Source organism: Lampetra planeri, chromosome 1, assembly GCF_965212315.1.
Source record: "Lampetra planeri chromosome 1, kcLamPlan1.2.h2, whole genome shotgun sequence".
NCBI lineage: Eukaryota > Metazoa > Chordata > Hyperoartia > Petromyzontiformes > Petromyzontidae > Lampetra > Lampetra planeri.
In genome coordinates this window covers 8,554,564-8,574,935 of record NC_136107.1, presented here as the reverse complement: position 1 = coordinate 8,574,935, position 20,372 = coordinate 8,554,564, and the positions used below count along the sequence as shown (strand labels likewise).

Genomic DNA, 20,372 nt, shown 5'->3' with positions numbered 1-20,372 from the left:
GTAAGCACGTTAGGGCGAGCCCTCCCGGAAGCCATAGAGAATGCATTGCAGCGCCCCCGTTCGAAAAAAAACATCTTTGAATGTAAGTCTATGGGACCACTCGGGGCGATTCTCAGCTGGAGGGAAATCGCCCAAAAAGAGGCGGTACTCCACAGAACGTAGCATGACGCTGATTGGACTATATCCAGAGGCACAGTGACAGCTAGCGTGACTCTGTGGTTGAATGACATTGGTGGTGCGTCGCCCAATCGCCCTAATGAAGAAACCGCCCCTGGAAATAATACAATAATATTAACATTATTTTATTATTTCCCTTCTACGTGACTTTACCGAAAGAACCAAGAATATGAATCCCTGCAGTCACGAAAGCTTTAAATCAAGATTAACATCCGTTGGGATATTCATGTGGAGACAAGCAAGTGATCGGAGCAAAGATGAGTGTATTGTAATATGTGACACGTGGAAGCGCTGGTAATTTTTATTTAATACAATAGTACAATGATTGAAGGTTGTGTCTATAAAGATGAATGGTGTCAAGCTCGTCCAAGACATAATGCGATCGAGTGGACTGATGGATTATGTCCAGCTGAAGCAATGGGTGGTGTGTAGCAGTGTATGTAGAAAGTGCATTCTACAAATAACTGTCCATAGCCTCCAATCCTCCAGATAATTGAGTATCTGAATTATTGAAATGTATAGACAACAACATCCTTTTTGATAATTGTAGAATTCGTTTATTGAAATTCATATCAACCCATTACATGACATTGATTATCACACCAGAAATTATATAAAAAAATTTTTTAAACAGAATTAAAAGGTCACGGTGACTTTAACGAAAGAACCAAAGAATATGAATAAGTCACGGTTATCAATTATCTAGCCACTGCTGGATGAAGGCCTCTCCAAGCCATCCATCATTGTCCTGCAATGAAGACTTAGGCCCAGAACTTGCACACACGAGCCAATTTTATTGCTACATTTTGTGCAGTGGATTTTCTGGAGGTCATATCACTTCATATGGCTGCCAGTCTGTATGTATGTACGTATGTTGAACTTATTTCGGACCGTACGTAGTCAACAGTGCTAATCGGAGTCTGTCATGTCTCAACCACCAGCCGTCATCCCTTCTAGCGACGTTCCCTGTCCAAGTCCACTTATTTTTAAGAGTCAATTTGACGTTCATTTGTTTTCAAATCAATGTTCCTTTTACTTTCAGTTTAATTTTAAGCATGCACCTCTCCATGCTTCGTTGCGCATTTTCAGCTTTTTTCAAATCTCTTCATCAATGTCAATGTTTATAATGTACAAATAATATCCGCTCATGAATAAAGTCTCTTCTCTAAGGCACTTATGGTACTGCTCAATATTAAATTAGTTTTCCCAAAAGTACTCCAATAGACTCTCGTCTGCCTCTGTTTATGTTTGCGGATTTATGTTTGTGGATTTTTATCCTTATCTCACTTCGCTTCTAATATGTATATTCTATTTTAATACGATATCAACGTAGCTATTTCATTTTTGCAAACAGTTAACGTTTTTAAAGCTTGTATTGATTTATTTTGGACTTATTTTGTGTATTTATAGTAAGCTTACAAAGCATCGCCGATTAGCATGGTTGGCTATGTACAGTGAAAAATAATTAAAACATACATACGAAGCATATATATTGACAAACATACCAGTTGCTATTAATTATAAAGATTAAAACAATACCCCCTCTCCCTCCATAAAATGAAATAATCTGATTAATTAACCATCTGGGTATACATTCAGCTCCTCATCCTTATATCTAACGTGTGTATTATATCAATCTCAATAGGTCAAGAATTGTGGACGTCATCATTACCAACCATATCACCACCATATAAAATGTCTAAAACCACGTATTGATGCTTCATCATTTATCCTGTAGTTTTTGATCCACTTAGTTCAGTTTATTGAACTAATGCCCATTTTTAGATATTATTTCATAGGAATGTTACTCCAACCTTATTTACACCAACACAGAAAATGTATTCACCTAGCATCTCTCCTGTACAGCAATGTTGTTTTAAATGTATTCCATATAGGCCAAATAGAAAAGTAGGAAATTTATTTTGCCATTATCCGTTGTACATTCATTTAAGTGGCTTGTAAATAATAGTTAATAATTGTTCTTAAATCAGTCATCGCATAAACATTTTGTTATGAGACAACCTAAAAACACCTCTTCCTCATTATTTTCTTCTGTATACGTCTTTCACAGCATATTCAATGCAATCACAGATGCTTTACAAATTCATATTATATTACATTGCAATGCACTGTGATAGGTTCACCTATCTGCAGTCTTAACAATGAGTACAGGAGAGCCGATACGTGGAAGGGTTTCATTATCTCTCAATGTGGTGGTTCAAAACTTAGTGTAATTATTAAAATATTGTGTACATTGCCATAAATGTGGACAATGTTTTGTTACCCAATGGTATTATCAGATAGTAATTTCAAATTAATGTACACATAGCTGTTATTTATTCTGACTGTATTGGAGACTTGTTAAAATACAACACTGAAAACTGAGCCTCACAGGCCTGTGTACTGCTTGATCCACTTCAGGAGCTTGCTCGTTTTGGTGTAGACGGCAGGTTTCATGGGCCGTGCGCACCCATTGCCCCAGCTGGTGACGCCGCTCAAATACCAGGTCCCATCCGTGCCCTGGCAGGTGAGTGGGCCCCCTGAATCTCCCTGCAGCCGGCGACAGAGATACGATGAGCTTAGCACAACTATCGCCTTTATTACATGTGGAGTATTGTTTTTAATGCATAACCATCATCCACAATAACACATTCCTGCGGAGGGAGCTGGTAGGAACGTTGGGTTGCTCGGTCAATGGCCAGGGTCAACGGCGGCGTGGTGTATTCCGCAAATATGCCCGACTGTGAGGGCGGGCACAAGCCGGCGTGAGTAAGTTAAACGTTGAGTTTTATAAAGGCACCACGGGGTGACCAGCCCCTCCCCACCCAGCTCCACCCCTCCCACCCAGCCCCACCCCAACCTCCCCACCCAACCCCTCCCCACACTCCTCACCCAGCCCCTCCCCACCCTCCCCACCCAGCCCCTCCCTACCCTACCCTCCCCACCCAGCCCCTCCCTCCCCACCCAGCCCCTCCCTGCACGACGGACGGACGGTCACAATAATCCCGTGAGCTGGTGTAACCAAGAGGTTCCTACCAGTATTAGGGGTAACTGTTTACTTTTTCAATGAACTCAATGAAAGTATTAGCATCAGATCGTATATTTTTTTCGCAAGACGAGCATATCTTATCGATTAATTTAACTAAGCTTTAATGGAAACTCAATTATGATTAATGACTCGGGTATATATTAAGATCAATTTACAAACTAAATTGGTAGTTATGCGTATTGTATTTGCATCCTCAAATGCTGTCTAATTTTCTATTAAGCACAGAATACATGTGGATGTTAAGTCACCATTAATGTGTTACATCTGACGTGCACTCACTTGGCATGCACTTATGCCTCCAGCCGGATGTCCAATGCAGATCATCCTCGTTGTGATTGACTTCCCATTCATCTTGTCTGATGAGCAGCCACTGTGGCTGAACACGTCCATTGGAGCATCCAACAGCTCATAATACACTCCATAATCTGCACAAAATAAGATGCTTTACGTGAGTTAAAGCTTGGTGTTTACATTGCATACTTTTAGCTCTTATTTCTGTTACAGCTTCAGTCAGGAATTAACAACTGGGATATCTCTGCCATGTATGCCAACTGCTCCGTATAAGTGGAAAAGGCAGTTATCACACCAGTTTTATGGTTTGTGTAACACACTGCATGGGTTATTAGCAGCTGGTAGGGCGAACCCTTTATCTCCACACTCAATTGACCCGGCCCCAGAACCATTAAACTCGCACAAGAGTGGACTCCAAATCGAGATGCACTCGATAGGCTCGCTGACATGCCACCTCTTCATGTACCCTAAGCAATACCTTGTCTGAGCCCTGGGATACTCTTGGATACTCAGAGGACTTTACCTCAACATAATTTAGAGATGTCTGAAGATCACTCTTCCGAGTATGGAGCCTTACCGTGTCAGTTATTGGTGATATGTAAAATTTACCCTGACACCATTACGATGTCAGTTACTAGAGATACCTGGAAAGTATTGCTTGGTGTATGAAAACATTCTGCCATCCTGCAAACCTGCAACCTCATCAAGCTGTATTGATCCTAAAATCGAGGCCTGCAGGGTTGCTACACTTTCAAATCTGCCTTAATCCTGTGATCAAAACTTGTGGTCCTGCAACTTCTTGTTTCAAGCATATGATCAGGTATTGCGGTATGGTAAAATGGTCATCCCTGTGATGATCTGGTTATCAGAGTTCTACATCTACAACTTCGTCTCTGCTTTTGTGATCTGGAAACCCAAGTTCCATGCACATAAACGTGTTGTTGCTACTGGAGCTTGCCACGAAAGTACTGTGCTTTCAACCCTTTTTTGGTTCCTGTGATATTGCAACCGAGTTCTGGGAAGGTAATATGATACTGGGCCTTAAGAGGGTTTAGAGCTCTCTCTGGCCAACGGGGTTCTGTGAGTACCTCATATGCATTATACCCCAAATCCCATAGAACAGTTTAGCCAATAACGACACGTTCCGTGGCCATTATTAAACACAGTTTAATTTTCCCGAGCCATAGACATTTCCCTGGGTTAACTGGAACGGAGTTGGGATTTTACCATAAGTGCCTTCACCCATGATATAATTAACTTTTGAATTGCTTTGATATGTCAAACCATACCTTGAATTTACATTGAATCATGCTGTTACATTTTATGTTACTGTGATACCAATTCCTTTCTAATTCACATATTGGACATGAATCATAACCTGTGTTTAAATGCCCTTGTAACCTTAGAAAACGTTTAATTAGGAGGACGTGTTTCCTTGTGCAAACCCAAAGTTACTTGTTTTTCCTTATCTTGAACATGTGCCATATAATCTGTTATCCTGCTGCTATACACAGCTTCAGACAAAGACAAAGGTGCATGCCTGGATTCCGTCTGTGACTGTGGCTGATGGTTTGTCTGTGTTTATGGACCCCTTCCGAGAAAATGTGGTCGAGGCATTTGGCGATTCTCTAAATCCTCCATATAGGAGGTGTTGGCCAAAACCGACTCTCGCAATGCTCTCTGTACCATATGCATTGAAGCACATATATAAAGATTTGTGAACTCATCTATGTTAAATTTCTTGATGGAAACATAATTTGAACTGTATTATAGTCTTGCTCATGATCAAATCACCTGAAATGTGCCAGATCTTGACAGAGCTTAGAGCTAAGCCAGGTGAGTCTGGATAATGTTCGGACAGGCAACCACCACCCATGCCAGGTTTTATATGCGGCTGTGGGACTAAGTGGTGTGCAGTAGTAGAGAACAGTGGAGCAAAATCCATTGGACTGTTTTATGCTCCCACATCCATAAACATAGCCTTCAACAACCCTGCCATGACCAGCACGTTGCATTATATATTCAAATAACCCCCACGACCTCAGGATGAGGAGACCGCCATCCAGAAGTGGATTGAGAAACAGGTAGGCAGTACATACAAATTAACTAAATTTGCACATTAAGGATTTACTGCTGTGAAACAGTTCATTACCATGACTCGCACTTTGTATTGCGTGTACTTTTGAAATCACAAGCTATAGCTCACCAGCCTCGGAGGTTCGTCCCCATCCAGAGATGTAGCAGGTCTTCCCAGGCAGTGGGAAGTGGCTGGTGTCCGGCGGCAGACAGATCGGGGATATTTGGCTCGTGAAATCCACAGACCAGCTCAACCGCACCAGTGCAATGTCATAGTCTATGGCTGTGTAGTTGAACCTCTCATGAGTGATGATCTCAGCTACCGCCAAATTCACAGAGCTCCAGCTGTCGTAGATGTATGTGGTACCCAGACGCACTTGCCATGCATTGACATCGTTTCTTCCCCTGCAGACAGAAACATGTATCCATTATTCCTACAATTATGGATGAACAAAGGTTAAATTATGGTTCTTGGTGCAGTAATTGGTTAACGGAACACATGTTAGCATTGTCTAGGTACAGATACTTGCTGACATTTTAGAGAAGCTGCCACAGTTTGATGGTTAACATAATGAATCTGATTTTCTTGCTCAGCAGTTAATTCATGGGAACATTTCTTAAATCCCATCACCTCTGTACACCCAGTAATATAAATGGGTATATAACAGTTGATTGGCAGATTGCATTTTGTGTGGTAAACTATGGGTCCTCTCACCTCTTCGAATGTGTCTGGTCATCATGGAGGATTAGGCCAATTACCCTCTAGAGGGCTCTCTAGAGCTCCCTCGAGTGGAGGCCCTTCTGTCAGCAGTGGCATGAGAAAATAATAGCAGGGCTACACCTGCAGATTTACCTTTCTATAATCTTGCTCTGTTTTGGGTAATAGCCCCCTGAGCTTCATATTTAAACATGTTTGAGCTGACTGATTAAAAAAATAATTAAAGTTGCATTTGCCTGGCATACACATGCCAACAGGATCAACTACATATGTCATTCTGGCAATTCATGCTGAGACAGACCAAACTTAAGATCATTTGAGGCAATGAGAAATACATTTGTACCAGTTTTGAAAAACACAGTATTGTATGTGCCAGACGTTTAATCAGTTTATTTTTCCAATCAGATCCTGAATATTTATATTACATAAGGATAACTTGAATTATTCAACAATAAAGTAAAATCAATATTAACCAGCTTCATGGCAATTTTCATGGACATGCAGTTTGCAAGTAAAATACTTATTCTAATTTTACAATATACTGTCTTTAAATTTAAATGGGTGTAACTGGCCAAACTGTTATTGTTAAAGCGTTAAACATATACGTTTCATTGGTAATTCATAAATGGAAATTTACAGGATATGAAATTAAGAGTGAGACTCTTTTTTTGCTCAGAAATTATGCTGGTGTCGACCAATACACAATGTTTTTATTATTACATTTTAAACATGTGTACTTGTGTGACAGCTTGGATTCATGCGTAAATTTTTACATCCTAGATAACTTAATACTTATATTTTCATATTGTCACATAAGCAAAACATGAACAAACATTGTGTTGTACCTCTCTATGATGAACCACATTTATTTATTTTTAAACGCAAGGCACTCATGAAAAAAGTGTATCCAAGCATCATATAAAAGAACAGTAGAGCAGACAACGTATGTTATGAGAGGATGAGTTTTTAGTAAATGGGCTATATCGTTGATTTAAACATCTGCTTATTTTACAGAACATTAAAAAAGTATATTAAAACGCTAATATGTAAGGTCTACAACAGTGCATTGAAAAATACAACTATGGAATTATAATTTCACTACATTGCTTCGTAAAGAAATCCATAAGGTCTTAATCCACATACTCAAAACAGTGCGCAGCAGATACGAGCCAGTCCTTCGAGATGAGACTCGCTCCGCACATGTGACTATTGTAGTATTGGAGGCTTGCCTGCCACGGCCACTTTCCCACATTGGCAAGACTTCCACCCACAACGCGACTCTTCCCTCCTGTAGGAACTCGGCCACACTCTAAACAAGTGGTATAAAATCAGCTAAGGTGTATACACGCAGAATCAGTTGTTTTTCCAAGCACATTCTTGTCAATAATGTTAGTTGCACATGATTGCTTGTTGATAAGGTGGACTAATGAACGCTCTCCTAGATTTCAATGAGACAACTCATCAACATGACATCAGTAAAGGTCATGTCCCATGGAAACCCAGCTGGGATTGTAGCAAGGATTTGATCAAGTAGCAATAGTGGTGGGAGCTGGTGCTTGATATTGACTGGGTGATGTGACTGGATCAGAAAGTTAATGTGAACGCTCAATATTGTGCAAGTCTCATCAACTGTTTAGCCAGTTCTAATAAACCAATGCACATGTCTAATATTGATAAATCGACATCTTATCAACTAATCTAACAATAATGTCAAGCTCCCTCTAAAAATTGCATTTTTTTGTACGCTGAGAACAGGTTTTCCCCCTTTTTCTGGCAACAAAGAGGTGTTAAGATGTTAAAACACCAAACTGAAGCCTTTTACAAGGAATCATGTTTTAATTAACCACAATACTTGTGGTCAGAATGCAAACAAAAAACATACTCTGATAATATATGCATTGTCTTTGAAACTGATTGGTCCACACCAGAGACAGCTTTATTTTGAGCCTAGTCTCAAAACGGTGTTAGACCAGAGGACGCCAAAAGGCGTCTACTAATCTTACACTCTACAATCTAGTAGTAGCACAGCAGTCACATTGTGCTTATCAATTGGGCAATCTGATATCAATACCTGTGCAAGACACATTTTTACAATGTTTTACAATGTTCACATTTGATGCAATTACCTTCACAACCCACCACTTATTTCCACAACATGTACTCCCTTATGATTCACCATTACAAACTTTAACATTTTATTTCATTACATTGTTACGTTAAAGTGCTTATTTGTTTTTGCGATGCTACACTCACCTTTTTTGACTGTGGGAACAATCTTTGGAACACTGAAATAAGTGAAGGTAAATCTTTTCCCTGAAAATAAAAACATCCAGTTATTATCAAGGTTGATACAAGTATGTATAGGACCATATTTCATATATAAACATTGTAATGAGGTCGCAAAAATAATCTCCATGTCATTGGTATTAATTATTTTACATTCATGCTAATGTTGTACATTGCAGGCAACATTTCTCAGAGTACCATTTTGACGAGGACTCTGGAAAACTGGCGACTTCACTAAATTTTAGGATTGGTCACAAACAGCCATTTGGGCAGAAAGTATAAGCATTACAGTGTGATGAAATAACATCTCGTTCTAAGATCAGCAACCTGATTTTCCCCCAGAAACTACTATGACCACGAAAAGAAGTACAAATGTATTCAAATTCTTTACATCAGTAATAATGGGTGTGCGTTTAGATATAATGTTCATTTTAATACATGATCGTATTTAGTCAATTATAAATTAAATTTGTATTATACTAGCCGTTAAAAAAAGTGTTTCTAAACATTGAAGAAATCGTTTCTACATTGTGGATTTACAAGTATGACCTCCCAATGTATGTTATGCAGCCTGTGTTATGTATTTCGACATACAGGGTTCGTTTGTACGAAGACGAAGTAGCAGGTGGATGCTGTCGGAGTTTGATCGCACGGATAGTGGAATGCTCGAGCCGCAAAAGATGCCCAGGCTGGTGTTCAGAGATCTTACTCCATCATAGACAGTGAGGCTCTCATTCCAGCAGAGAGGGTCATCCTCGAGTCTGTGTGCCCACGATAAATTGATATACATAAGTGTTCGTGATGCGTGCGTTTTCAATAATTCATTCATGAACATATGTCTACATATAAATCATGTAACAAAGATATCAGAAAGATACAAGCGTATGAGAAGGATTATTGCATGTGTAGTGAGCGACTTCCCAGACACAACGTGGAGAGGACTTCTTATTTACTAGCCTTTTGCCTGTCCAAGGACGGGTGTATTGCAGTAAATCTGAAACTTGCAAGCGAAAAGCAGACTGCGACGTGATATGAATTGCATCCATTCGTGTGCAATTTGTAAGGGCGCGGTGACACAGACCTATTTCATTTTACGGTTGTTCATCATGACGTCCTTTTTATTGATGTCTCAATCGCGTGACGTGAGGGTTCTGTCTTTGTAGTGAGGGTTGTGAGTTGACGCTGAGGAGGGGGGAGGGGAGGTGCCTCGGCCCCCCATGTGGAGTGACGTCAGCCGCATATTATTATGAATGAGGGGGGGGGTCCATTTGGAGGACGTCACCTGCTCATGATTATTAATGAGGGAGGGTGCTCCATGTGGAGTGACGTCAGCCACTAATTATTATGAATGGGGGGGGGGGTCCATGTGGAGGACGTCACCTGCTCATGATTATTAATGAGGGGGGCTGTTCGATGTTGAGTGACGTCACCTGCTCATGATTATTAATGAGGAGGGATGGGCGATGTGGAGTGACGTCACGAGCGTTAAGGATATTCCTGGGTTATTATAGTAGGTATTTCTCACACTTTAAACACAATCACTGGGCGACATATATAAAAACACGGCTGCGCATAGCTGACCCATCTACACAGCCCCATCGTCGGTGTATAACTATATAGCTGGCTGACTAACATAGCGACGACAATGATGAGAGCCGTGCAGAGGATCGGCCATGTGGCCAGACGATGAAGAGAGATGACAGCGAAGCCAGCGACGGTAGCCAGGACCCGGACCCCACGACAGCCCCGAACCTTCCATCACGTACCCCTTATATACTCCCCGGCGTGGCCAGGCCCCACCTCCGGCCACGCCTCCTTCTAGAACCTTCGAGCAGGTTACCGAAGCTTCCCGGCTGACCCCGCCTTTTACCTGAAACCCAGTTATGCCCCTCTTCTAGTTGGTTATTATAAAACGTACCCATACTCGTGATTATCCTTCCTGGTCAACAGATGGCACCCTGTCATTACACATGTACAGTAATGATCCAATACATACTATAGCTAGGCTTGATGGCACACAAGTAATCAGGTGTTTTGAAGGATCATGCAGAATTCTTCAAGCACTATGAGATTCCCAAATCTGCTGGGCTGTAAGGTGGTGAGGAGGCAGAAGTAGATTCTATCGCTGTCATGTACTAATATTTCCATCTTGCCATCTCAGAGCTACTATTTGCTTCCATGCTGCCATTGCTTGTTGTGATATCTTCATTATTATTAACAGTGGTCCCCACTTTCAGTGTATTATAAATGATATCTCAATATTTAAATCGGTGACTTATTCAACAATTTTGCTTACATTTATTGCTTATGATCAGTATACATTCTCTCATCTCCAAAGCCAAAGTTGTAATGTTAACAGTCTTTTATTGACCGTAATTAGATGTCATCTCATTGGCAATGTTGAAGTGTAACTTGCTTCATACCAGCTTGCAATCACATCCTGTGTTGAATTTTGGGATGACAGAGATATATTTTACAATCTGGGGTTTATCCGTGATAATCCAGACAGCTTTATTCATAATTTCTAAATTTGGGCTCCTCCATTTCCATCTTTTACCTACTTTTGCATTTCAGGCACCCTATAATGTGCTGTAATGCGTTTTACCTTCATTTAATAGTTAATATGTTCGTACAATTGTTCTACTTCATCTTCATGGCTTGTTGTTGGAGCATATATAATCATTTTAGTTTGTTGTGGATCAAAAACCTCAATGGTAACTGGGCAACTTTATATGAAGCAATCTTGAATTCTACAGCTTTTTCTTGATTCCAGGGAAGGCAAAATCCCACACCATAATTAGTCAACTCTCCCTCAAATTAATACATGTTTGACACTATTTAATTGTATGGACTTTCCTTATTCTCACCATCAACTATGTCCAACCATATCCTAAGTTATGTCTCCAGCAATATTGCATGTAGCAAGGCCATATCCAAAGGCGTCTTGCTTGTAAACAGTGGTTCTTGGCACCCATTGCTCCTTCACTTTCCCACCCATCATTGCTAAGAACTAGCTCACACAAACTACCCAAGTTTGTTTGTATTTACTCACTGCAAGTCAAAAAAGTCGATTTTGACGTTGAACCCTTCCGGTACACGCAGCTCCCACAAGAACAAGAGTATGTTCTGCCTTTGCGAGGTGACATCGAATGATGAAATGCTCTCTGCGTTGTTCTCCAGCACTGATGTGTAGACTTCCATAGCTATTTGGAACACAGCACAGATAGGCTGCCATTACTTTTTGCACATGTACCCAAGCACTTTGAAGGGGGGTTATTGTTGTTATGATTCTAAACATGTTTTCGATTTTCCATCATCGAAGTGCATAGAAGCACGTGTATAAATTGCAAATGCTGCCAATCAATGAAACGGGGCCTGAAAAAAGCAATCTAAAGATGAAAACAATTGTGACTCATTCTGATTGCAGTGCTGGTACAATAAGTACACAACTTTGTGATGAACATGAACAGCTGTGGTAAATGCAATTATAACTGAAATAACAAATAGAAATTGGGACATTTGGAACATTTTAACGGCCTCTAATTTGTATTAATCATAAGTCGTTGGCAGTATCGACAACAGGCTAGGTTAAGGTACAGAGTCTAATTCAAGGAAGAACCTCAATATATGTATATCTACTGGGGGCGCCCCTATAGACACATGAATATGATTCAGTTAAATACAACACACAACTCAAAGACATAGGTCCCTTGTATAGCATTTAACAAATATTTGAGGTAAATGCTGTTAGCGAAGTACCTATCACACAACAAGTAGTGATGGAAATACGTCGAGAAACAGATATACACATATTTTTAAACATTGCCCAGCATTTATAAAATGTATTTAATCTCCACTTCAATTCAATGTTGGAGGCAATACTACAGTTAATCCTTAAAATTTAATTTACTGTGAAATATGAAGAAAAGATCTATTTTTTCCTACTCAACAAAAATGGCAGAAGCATGAAGTTAACAAAATGCTTGATTAATGTTACATCTCCGCCAAATTTTTGCCAATGAGATAATCAATATTCTCTCCATATTTTCCAGTTAAATTTATTTTTGTAGCATTTCCTACAACACAATTATTAGAATAGTGATTCAAGTATATGTGATCAATCATGTGCAACGTTTATTCTTTGCGTTATTGCTTAGTGTGTACATTATATTTACTGTAGTTTAGTTCTTGCAAAAATGCATACACGATAAGCAATAAAACACAGCAATTAAGATTGTAAAACATCTCCGTTTGTCTATTTGCACCTCAGTATGTCAACACATTTCAACTTGTCTCTGCATCTGTTTTTCTCTGTAGCTCTGTCACCATTTTGTGCAAGTTGCAACACAGATAGAGACTTCATTGAAGTAAATCAAACACATCTGTGCTTGCCAATAAACATTGCATATTATACAAAACAATCTAAATTATCAAAACAAAGACATCTCATGTCGCCTAAATTGCAGCCTGCAATCTAGACCAAGCCAACGTTCATTCTTTTGCTCATTTTGAGCAAATCTGACATTTTTTACCGGTTTAAACTCATGTTTAGCAAAATTTAAACCTAAACCGAACCTATCGAAGCTACTTTAAACCCTAACCGATTCAAGCTAATACAGAGAACCCGACCTGCAACTGAAATGATGGTTCCACTGTTTTGTACAAAGTATCATGTAAATATGTACACAGCGTGCCTACATTTACCTTGCAATGTTGCGCTTACCTTCGTAGGTGATTTTAAATGGTAGCTGTGTGTAACTAGGGTTGTAATAGCGGATGTAGAGGGAATTGCCAGTAGATAGGATGGGAGGCGGAACAATGGAGCCACTAAAGCGACCCAGGTATGGGGCGTCTAAAGATTCTCCATCATAGATGTCGAGCATGCTGTAATAGTATATGCTGTTAATAAAGAAAGGAAAACATTTTGTTAAGTCTTGATCTACATGACAGATGCCTCCCAATCATTGATGGGCATGTGGCACTGAGCCAGTGATGTGAATTTCACAATCCTCCATACATCAAACACGGATAACATCTTAAAATATAATATTCATTACTATGATAGGTCCCAGCTGAAGCACATTTATCGCGTGTTGCATAGGTTCACGGTTTTACCCCATGGCTGACCTGGTTAATACTGTGGATGAATTAACTATAAATACATGGCAACTGCTTTACAGTGGACATACAGATCCCATGCCGTTCATTAAAAAAAGAGTAAGCCTTTTATATGGCATCGTGGTCCAAATTTGACAATTACTCACAAGTTACTTAATTAGAAACCATAATTTCCCTGCCTGCAATAGCTTTCTGAAAAATAGTCTTGAGACACGGTAAGGCTTTCATGGGTAAACAAATATAATAATCATATTTGTAATTGGCAGTGTAGTATTTATTGTTTTATATATCTTCACTTTCATAATCTATATATAAAAGGGCAATTTGTGAATATGTGTGTCTGTTCGAAATGTTTAACACACTTCCCAACATGTAACAAACGTTAAATTTGGCATGTGGGTAGCTTCCAGACTGTACACAATGCAAAAAGTATAAAAATATACTTTTGTATTTTGGGGGTGGGCGCAATAATGGATATATTTTGCACGGCAAGTGAGCGGTGACGTCACATCTGTGATGTCACCCACATGCGGCAGCGTCACACAGTGTGCCTGCTGATGTCACGCATCCCCCCCCATACTCTGCGTACTCTGCGTAGGCAGAGTATTAATCCAAGACAAGAATCCAAGCTAGTTTGGAATAAAATGTAACTTATATTTTCTCCTGCATGGTGATAGAATAACTAAAAATAGCCAAGGTTGTAAATACAATTGTTACCTTTTTAAGGCTTGATCTTTGTTTTTGGCAGTAAAAAATATTTGAAAAACTGCAAGTACAATTTGGTGTTGTGCTCATGACTGAATCTAAATCAATTGTATATCCAGTGTTTAGTTTGTGTTCTGCGATAAGTGACCGGTTAATTACGTTTTCATGAACGCTGCATCTTAGTCGTCTTCCTTATCATCAATATATTGCTCCTTACAAGTGTCCTATTTCATGGCATAGATAACACTACTCTTTTCTTTGCATGGCATTGGATCCTAGCATGGAAAAGTAAAGTTCACAATGTTTATGGGTTTATAACATACTTTAATTTTGTGTTAGTGAACTATGTGTTCAGTATCTTTGGCGAGGTATTGTGCACCAGCCAAGGACGAGTTGGGTTGCTCTTGCTTCACATTCCACATTATATATAATGTATATTATATATAATATTTTCTGTAGAATCTTGAACTTTACTGCTTCCATTCTGAGTAACAATTGTCTTTTCAGGGCTGAGTAAAAATAATGGGGGTAACCATTGTTTTTAAGCAAATTTTTCACAGTTCCATTTAATAATTCACTCATTCACCAATTTTCTATTATTCAGACATGTACTTGTTGCTACGAATTTAATAATATATTTACCATTTAAATATTTAATTGTGGACTCGATTGATTTATGTTTTCATGATATATTGAAGAATGAGAAAAATAAATACATAATCAGCTCAACAGCAGTTATGCTTTTGGGCCTCACTCGGCTCATCCTTTGGCTGTCTTTCCTTCAATTGTGCCTGGTCCAATGCACTTACACTTCTTAACAGCGAGTTCGATGTCTCTCTTTTGTTTCCTGATCCGTGTGCTCCTCATTGTGGTTTTAAGCACCCTTCTTCGTGCACTTTACAGATTTATTTCTTATTTTAATCAGTGCTGACGTTGTTTGACATCAACAGTAGTATGCACTAATTGAAACCCTTCTTGAAACCTATGGATATGCTGCTTCTCATTTTTTATTTCAGCTTTAAAAAGTGCTCCACATCAATTTTTCATCCTTGATTTGCCTAGTTATTAATCTATATTTGAAGTAATATAGGTGCTAGGAAATTACAAACAATACAACAACAGTATCGCCATGAGCAGCATATGTGAATATCCTGCTTAATATTGTGATGCAGAGGTGCAGAAATGGCACAATGGTTAGTGCACTGCTATGCACCTGGTGACCCAAGTTCAAATCCTGGTTACCAATCCGTACTGGTCAAAACAACCCCCGTGATTGACATGGCATGGAGAAGCCAACAGCTGTAATTATTATTACTATTTTAACCATTATTTAATTGTGAATCAAGCAACAGGAAAACAATCATAAGTTGAAATACACTACTCACTTCAGTTCTTCAAAGGAGAGTTTGATGATTGTGCCGGCTGGGGTGTTGATGTTCCAACTGCAGCGGTAGTCATAGTCCGTGGCATTGGGGGATAGGATTGACCCTTGCCATCCTGTCAAGTTGCCACTACATGGTGCAAAAACTGACGAGGAGAAAATGTGGGAGGGTTCAATAATTCCAATATAAACAGATATCTAAAATTTAAATTTCAATAAAACAGATGCTATGTCAATTGCATTACATATTAAAAATCTACAACTGAATTTTTAATAACTGAAATATATGCACAAGGTGAAGATATGTTAGTTAGTGTATGCTCTAAATTCAGACACCAAGTGTGTGGTTCACGTATTGGCTGAAGGAAATGAATTTCATCCATCTATGTGCAACTCTCAATTTTGCCCAAGATAATAACAAAAGGCTAATTCAGAGTTCTCTACCAGGTTTACCTGGCCTTCTACCGATATATACTGAGTTATGACGTGGTCTGTATTGAAATTCAACTGTAGTGCTACCTGTGTTAATATCGTCACTCAGGATGTATAACCATGTGAGGTCTGATCAAACTCACAGGATCTGATCCACATTTTTTCATGTATGGTTGTTGAGGCAAAATCAAATCCAGATTAGAAACTCAAATTTGTTTATATATTATGTTTCTAAATTTAATTATAGTATTGTTTACTTCAGAACACGTATGTAAAATGTATAAAACATTTTCAGTAACCTTTAAATAGATAAAAGGGAATTCCTTAAGACATAAATTGTAGTTGGATATGTAGCTCATGGTGTATTATTTAGTAAAAGAAAGTAATTTTAATGATATTGTATATACATTTGTTTCCTGAGCCAGATATTGAACCTTTATATTTTTAGTTTCAAGACATGGTTTTAAACTTTCTTAAACAGCGTTATTGCCCAGGTAACTGTAATTGTAACCAAAATGATTTTATATCTTTATTACTATAGACAGTTTCGAAATGCAATTTTCAGTTAAAGACATATCATGAAGCAAATTGTAGAGGTGACCATAATCATATTTTGTTGTAAAATGAGAGTTAAATTAATGGAGTTAAAGAAACAAATAGGGAGCCCTGAAATCCATATTCGTTTATTAAACACGGATTTAAAAAAATTCACCAGGTGTAAAAAATATATTTAGTCAGAAAATAATACAAAGCAAATTATTAAATGAGCAATATGAGGAAATAGTATGAACAATGCATAGGAGACAAAAAAAGATATGAGAACTTAACAATTATGACAATGCTGCTTGTGGTGGTGATGATGACATGGACACTGTTGATGATGCTGATATTTACAGAAAGCCTTTGAGATAACCCCCCAACGCCTCGAGTAGGACAAATCATCTTATGTCATCATCATCATCACCAAAAGCATAATTATTGTTACTCGTATCATCACACCAACCCCCAATCTACCAAATTGACAAACTCCCATCTCATTGTGACCCACCAATCTCCACTGAATGTTGCTGCATCACCATTCAAAAAGGTCAATACAGTAAAATATTATATTATTATATATATTAAAATCTGCTTTGAGTTTGTACGCTCCGTACACAATACTGCATCTGTATTACATTCATAAATATTGTGTTAATCTTCAAAATAAGTTAAAAGCTTAATTTGGACAATATAAATATGTTTTTTAAATATGATTCACTACTATTTGTATACTTTTCGTTTTAAATCTTGCTACAATAAATGTATAATGCTCTTACTTTGCAATTGTTTACTTTTTTTAGTACCGTGAACTTTTTATCTTTTTAGTGTATTTGTAGGTAGGCCAGATTGGTTGATGTCTCATACTAAGCCCTGTCCAAGCAAATGCACCATCAATAGTAATGTACACAAATACAATATAAATATGTATGTAGTGATTAAAGTAATATGTAAACGAACATACCTCTATAGAAGACATAAAACCATCCATACATGCCTTCGTTCTGCCAATCAGATGTGAACACAATCTTACTCTCACGAGACACAATTGTTTCAGGTGACCAGCTTTGGCATACTTTAGATATGGATGTGCGGCTTCCATTTATAACATCACTAATCTCCAAACTGTCTGCGGTACAGTTTATGGAATTCTGCATTCTGTGAATAAAATGACAAGGAAACATGTATTTTGAATCCTGTAAATTTCTAACATGAGCAACCCACATGTCCTTTGGACGTGTCCGTCCATATATCCCTCCCTTGCCAGCCAACCATTAAAACTTTTATCTTATCTAGAGCCTTGTCTCCCTCTGCCACTCTATTGCCTTTTTGTACCGTATATCCCAATGTATCTCGATGTCTCGAGGTCCCATGATGTTTCTATCTGTTTCTCTATTCCTCTGTCCCCTCTTCGACCTCTCCCTCCCTCTATATCCCTCTCCTCCCTCCACAATATCCCACCCACTTCCCTCCGCCCTATATCTCTCCCTCCTTCGATCTCGCACCTCTCCGTCTCCCATCTCAATCTGCCCTTGCCTCTCCCAAATCCTCCCTCCAACTGCTTGTCGCTTTCCCTTGCTCTCCTCTTTCCGTTTTGCTCTCTTTCCTAACCGTCTCCTGCCCTTCCAATATCTCCCTGCCCCTCTCCTCTCCGTTCCTCTCTCTCTCTCTTCCTCCCTCCGCTAACTCCCTCCCACACCTCCCTCCATCACAATTGCGCGGGATACACGACCAGAGTGGAATGCGGGTGGGGGGAGGCGTGACACCCACCGCCTGGAACCCAGGCAGCCAAGAATCCAGCCAGGCAGGGTTAAACCCAGCCAATGTTTTCTTTTTCAAATATAGTATTATACGGTGGGTTTTATAAATGTAAAACACCTCTAAATTGCAAATAAAAGCAATATACCTGCAATTTATGTCGTCACAAGGTTTATGCTGGTAAAAAAAAAGTACATCGAAAAAACTTTTGGGCACTTGAGATAATTTGAACTGCTAATTTATCACTCCAAGCTGCACTATTTATTTTTAGAAATAATCGTCTGAAATTCAGCAGAACTCCCATAATTCACAGTGATATTCGGGACCATATCACAGATCCTGTAATCTGCAGCACACCAGTGGTAAGTCCTGTAATCCGATTAAAAAAATGTCACGCCAACTTGGTGTACTGCTGATTACAAAAGTAATTAGCCACATAACTCCATTTATCTGCAAAAAAATGGATTTGCAGGGGAATTCCGGGAAAATAATTAGTGGTTAAAGTAATCTGCGATAAATTCACAGTTTACAATATTATGCAATTTTCAAGACACATTGTGCAATTCTGTCATATTGGTCAATGTTAAAGGTTTTATTATTTTTTTTTATTTTGTTTGCATTGACAAGTTTAAAATATGCTGAACAACCGTTTACAAACGTTTACCAAGCAAATTGCATCAGCACAGCAAGTTTGTGACAATTATGACATGGTTGATAAAACATATATTGTACATAAACATACCCATATACGTAGCTGTACAACGCAATTTTCGAATTTTCCTGTAAATCAAAGCTCCATTCGCAGTGTGAGTTGTAGCTGTAGTCATTTGGGTAGTTTGGAGAGAAAACATAGTCATACGAATGACTCTTCAAAACTCCTCCGCAGCCAGGAACGTCATCTTTTGTGGAACAAATATGAATCAGCCAGGTACGACTTAAGATATATCACTACTTTTTCATCAGTGTTAAATTATTTTGAAAAAACTTTTGTTGAATCGAACTTAAACAAATATAATACAATACTTACTTGGACTTATTGCAGTAAAGTTTCCAATGACCAGATTCCCAACGCAGCGATTTGGAACTTTGACAATCAGTGTATTATGGGATGAATAGTATGTATACTGTTCATTAGCTCTGTAATTGGCATTGCTCTGTTTAATTATATCATATTTAATTTCATAAATGGGAAAACAGTAAGCATTGTTGTTTCTGAAACAAAAAAAACATTACATACAGACAACATTGGGATAGGTAGACATTTTAAGTAGACCTACAGATAGGTTTATTATAAAATGGCGTGATTACTTTTTAGAGAATATGGGATTTTAAATTATTCTCACTGGTTGAATTGAGACATAAAAGCTAAGGGGTATAAAGACCAGTACAATTATAATTACCCACTTTAGAAATTATGTGAGTGTACATTAAGTAATAAATATTAATATGCATTCACTTTATGAAACAAAACCAAAAACAGACATGGATGATACAAAGATAGCAACATTAGAAACAGAATATTGAATGGAAATCAGTCATAGGCTTCATCAGACGTACAATTATTGAGATATTCCACAATATTTAGATAATTATTCAATATTTTAAATACTGGACAACTAAATCGGACCTATATCATTATTTTATTTATTTGTATTTACTTGCTTACCCTTTTATCTATTTTGCACTCCTATCGTTTTTTGTATTGTTTGATGTTGTAGCTTGCTGACATCTGTCAAAAAGAGCTTCATAGCTCATCGGTTTCCTATAGTCTAAGTAACAATTCTTATTTTGATCAATCATGAAGCATTTTTTACCGTCATTCTGCCTCATTTTAACACAGTTAC

General features: G+C 38.5%; 1 protein-coding gene across 1 annotated transcript; it reads right to left on the bottom strand.

Moving 5' to 3' along the window:
* Positions 1–711: 711 nt before the first annotated feature.
* Positions 712–19,730, bottom strand: LOC144739146 (enteropeptidase-like). The gene is made up of 12 exons (XM_078622155.1): positions 19,556–19,730; positions 19,271–19,427; positions 17,735–17,928; positions 15,806–15,947; positions 13,321–13,496; positions 11,650–11,800; positions 9,192–9,358; positions 8,565–8,624; positions 7,455–7,620; positions 5,724–5,998; positions 3,506–3,651; positions 712–2,727 (listed from the first exon to the last, which is right to left on the bottom strand). The coding sequence occupies exons 3-12, from the start codon at positions 17,925–17,927 to the stop codon at positions 2,566–2,568; spliced, it is 1,638 nt and encodes a 545-aa protein (XP_078478281.1). The 5' UTR covers position 17,928; positions 19,271–19,427; positions 19,556–19,730; the 3' UTR covers positions 712–2,565.
* Positions 19,731–20,372: the final 642 nt, after the last annotated feature.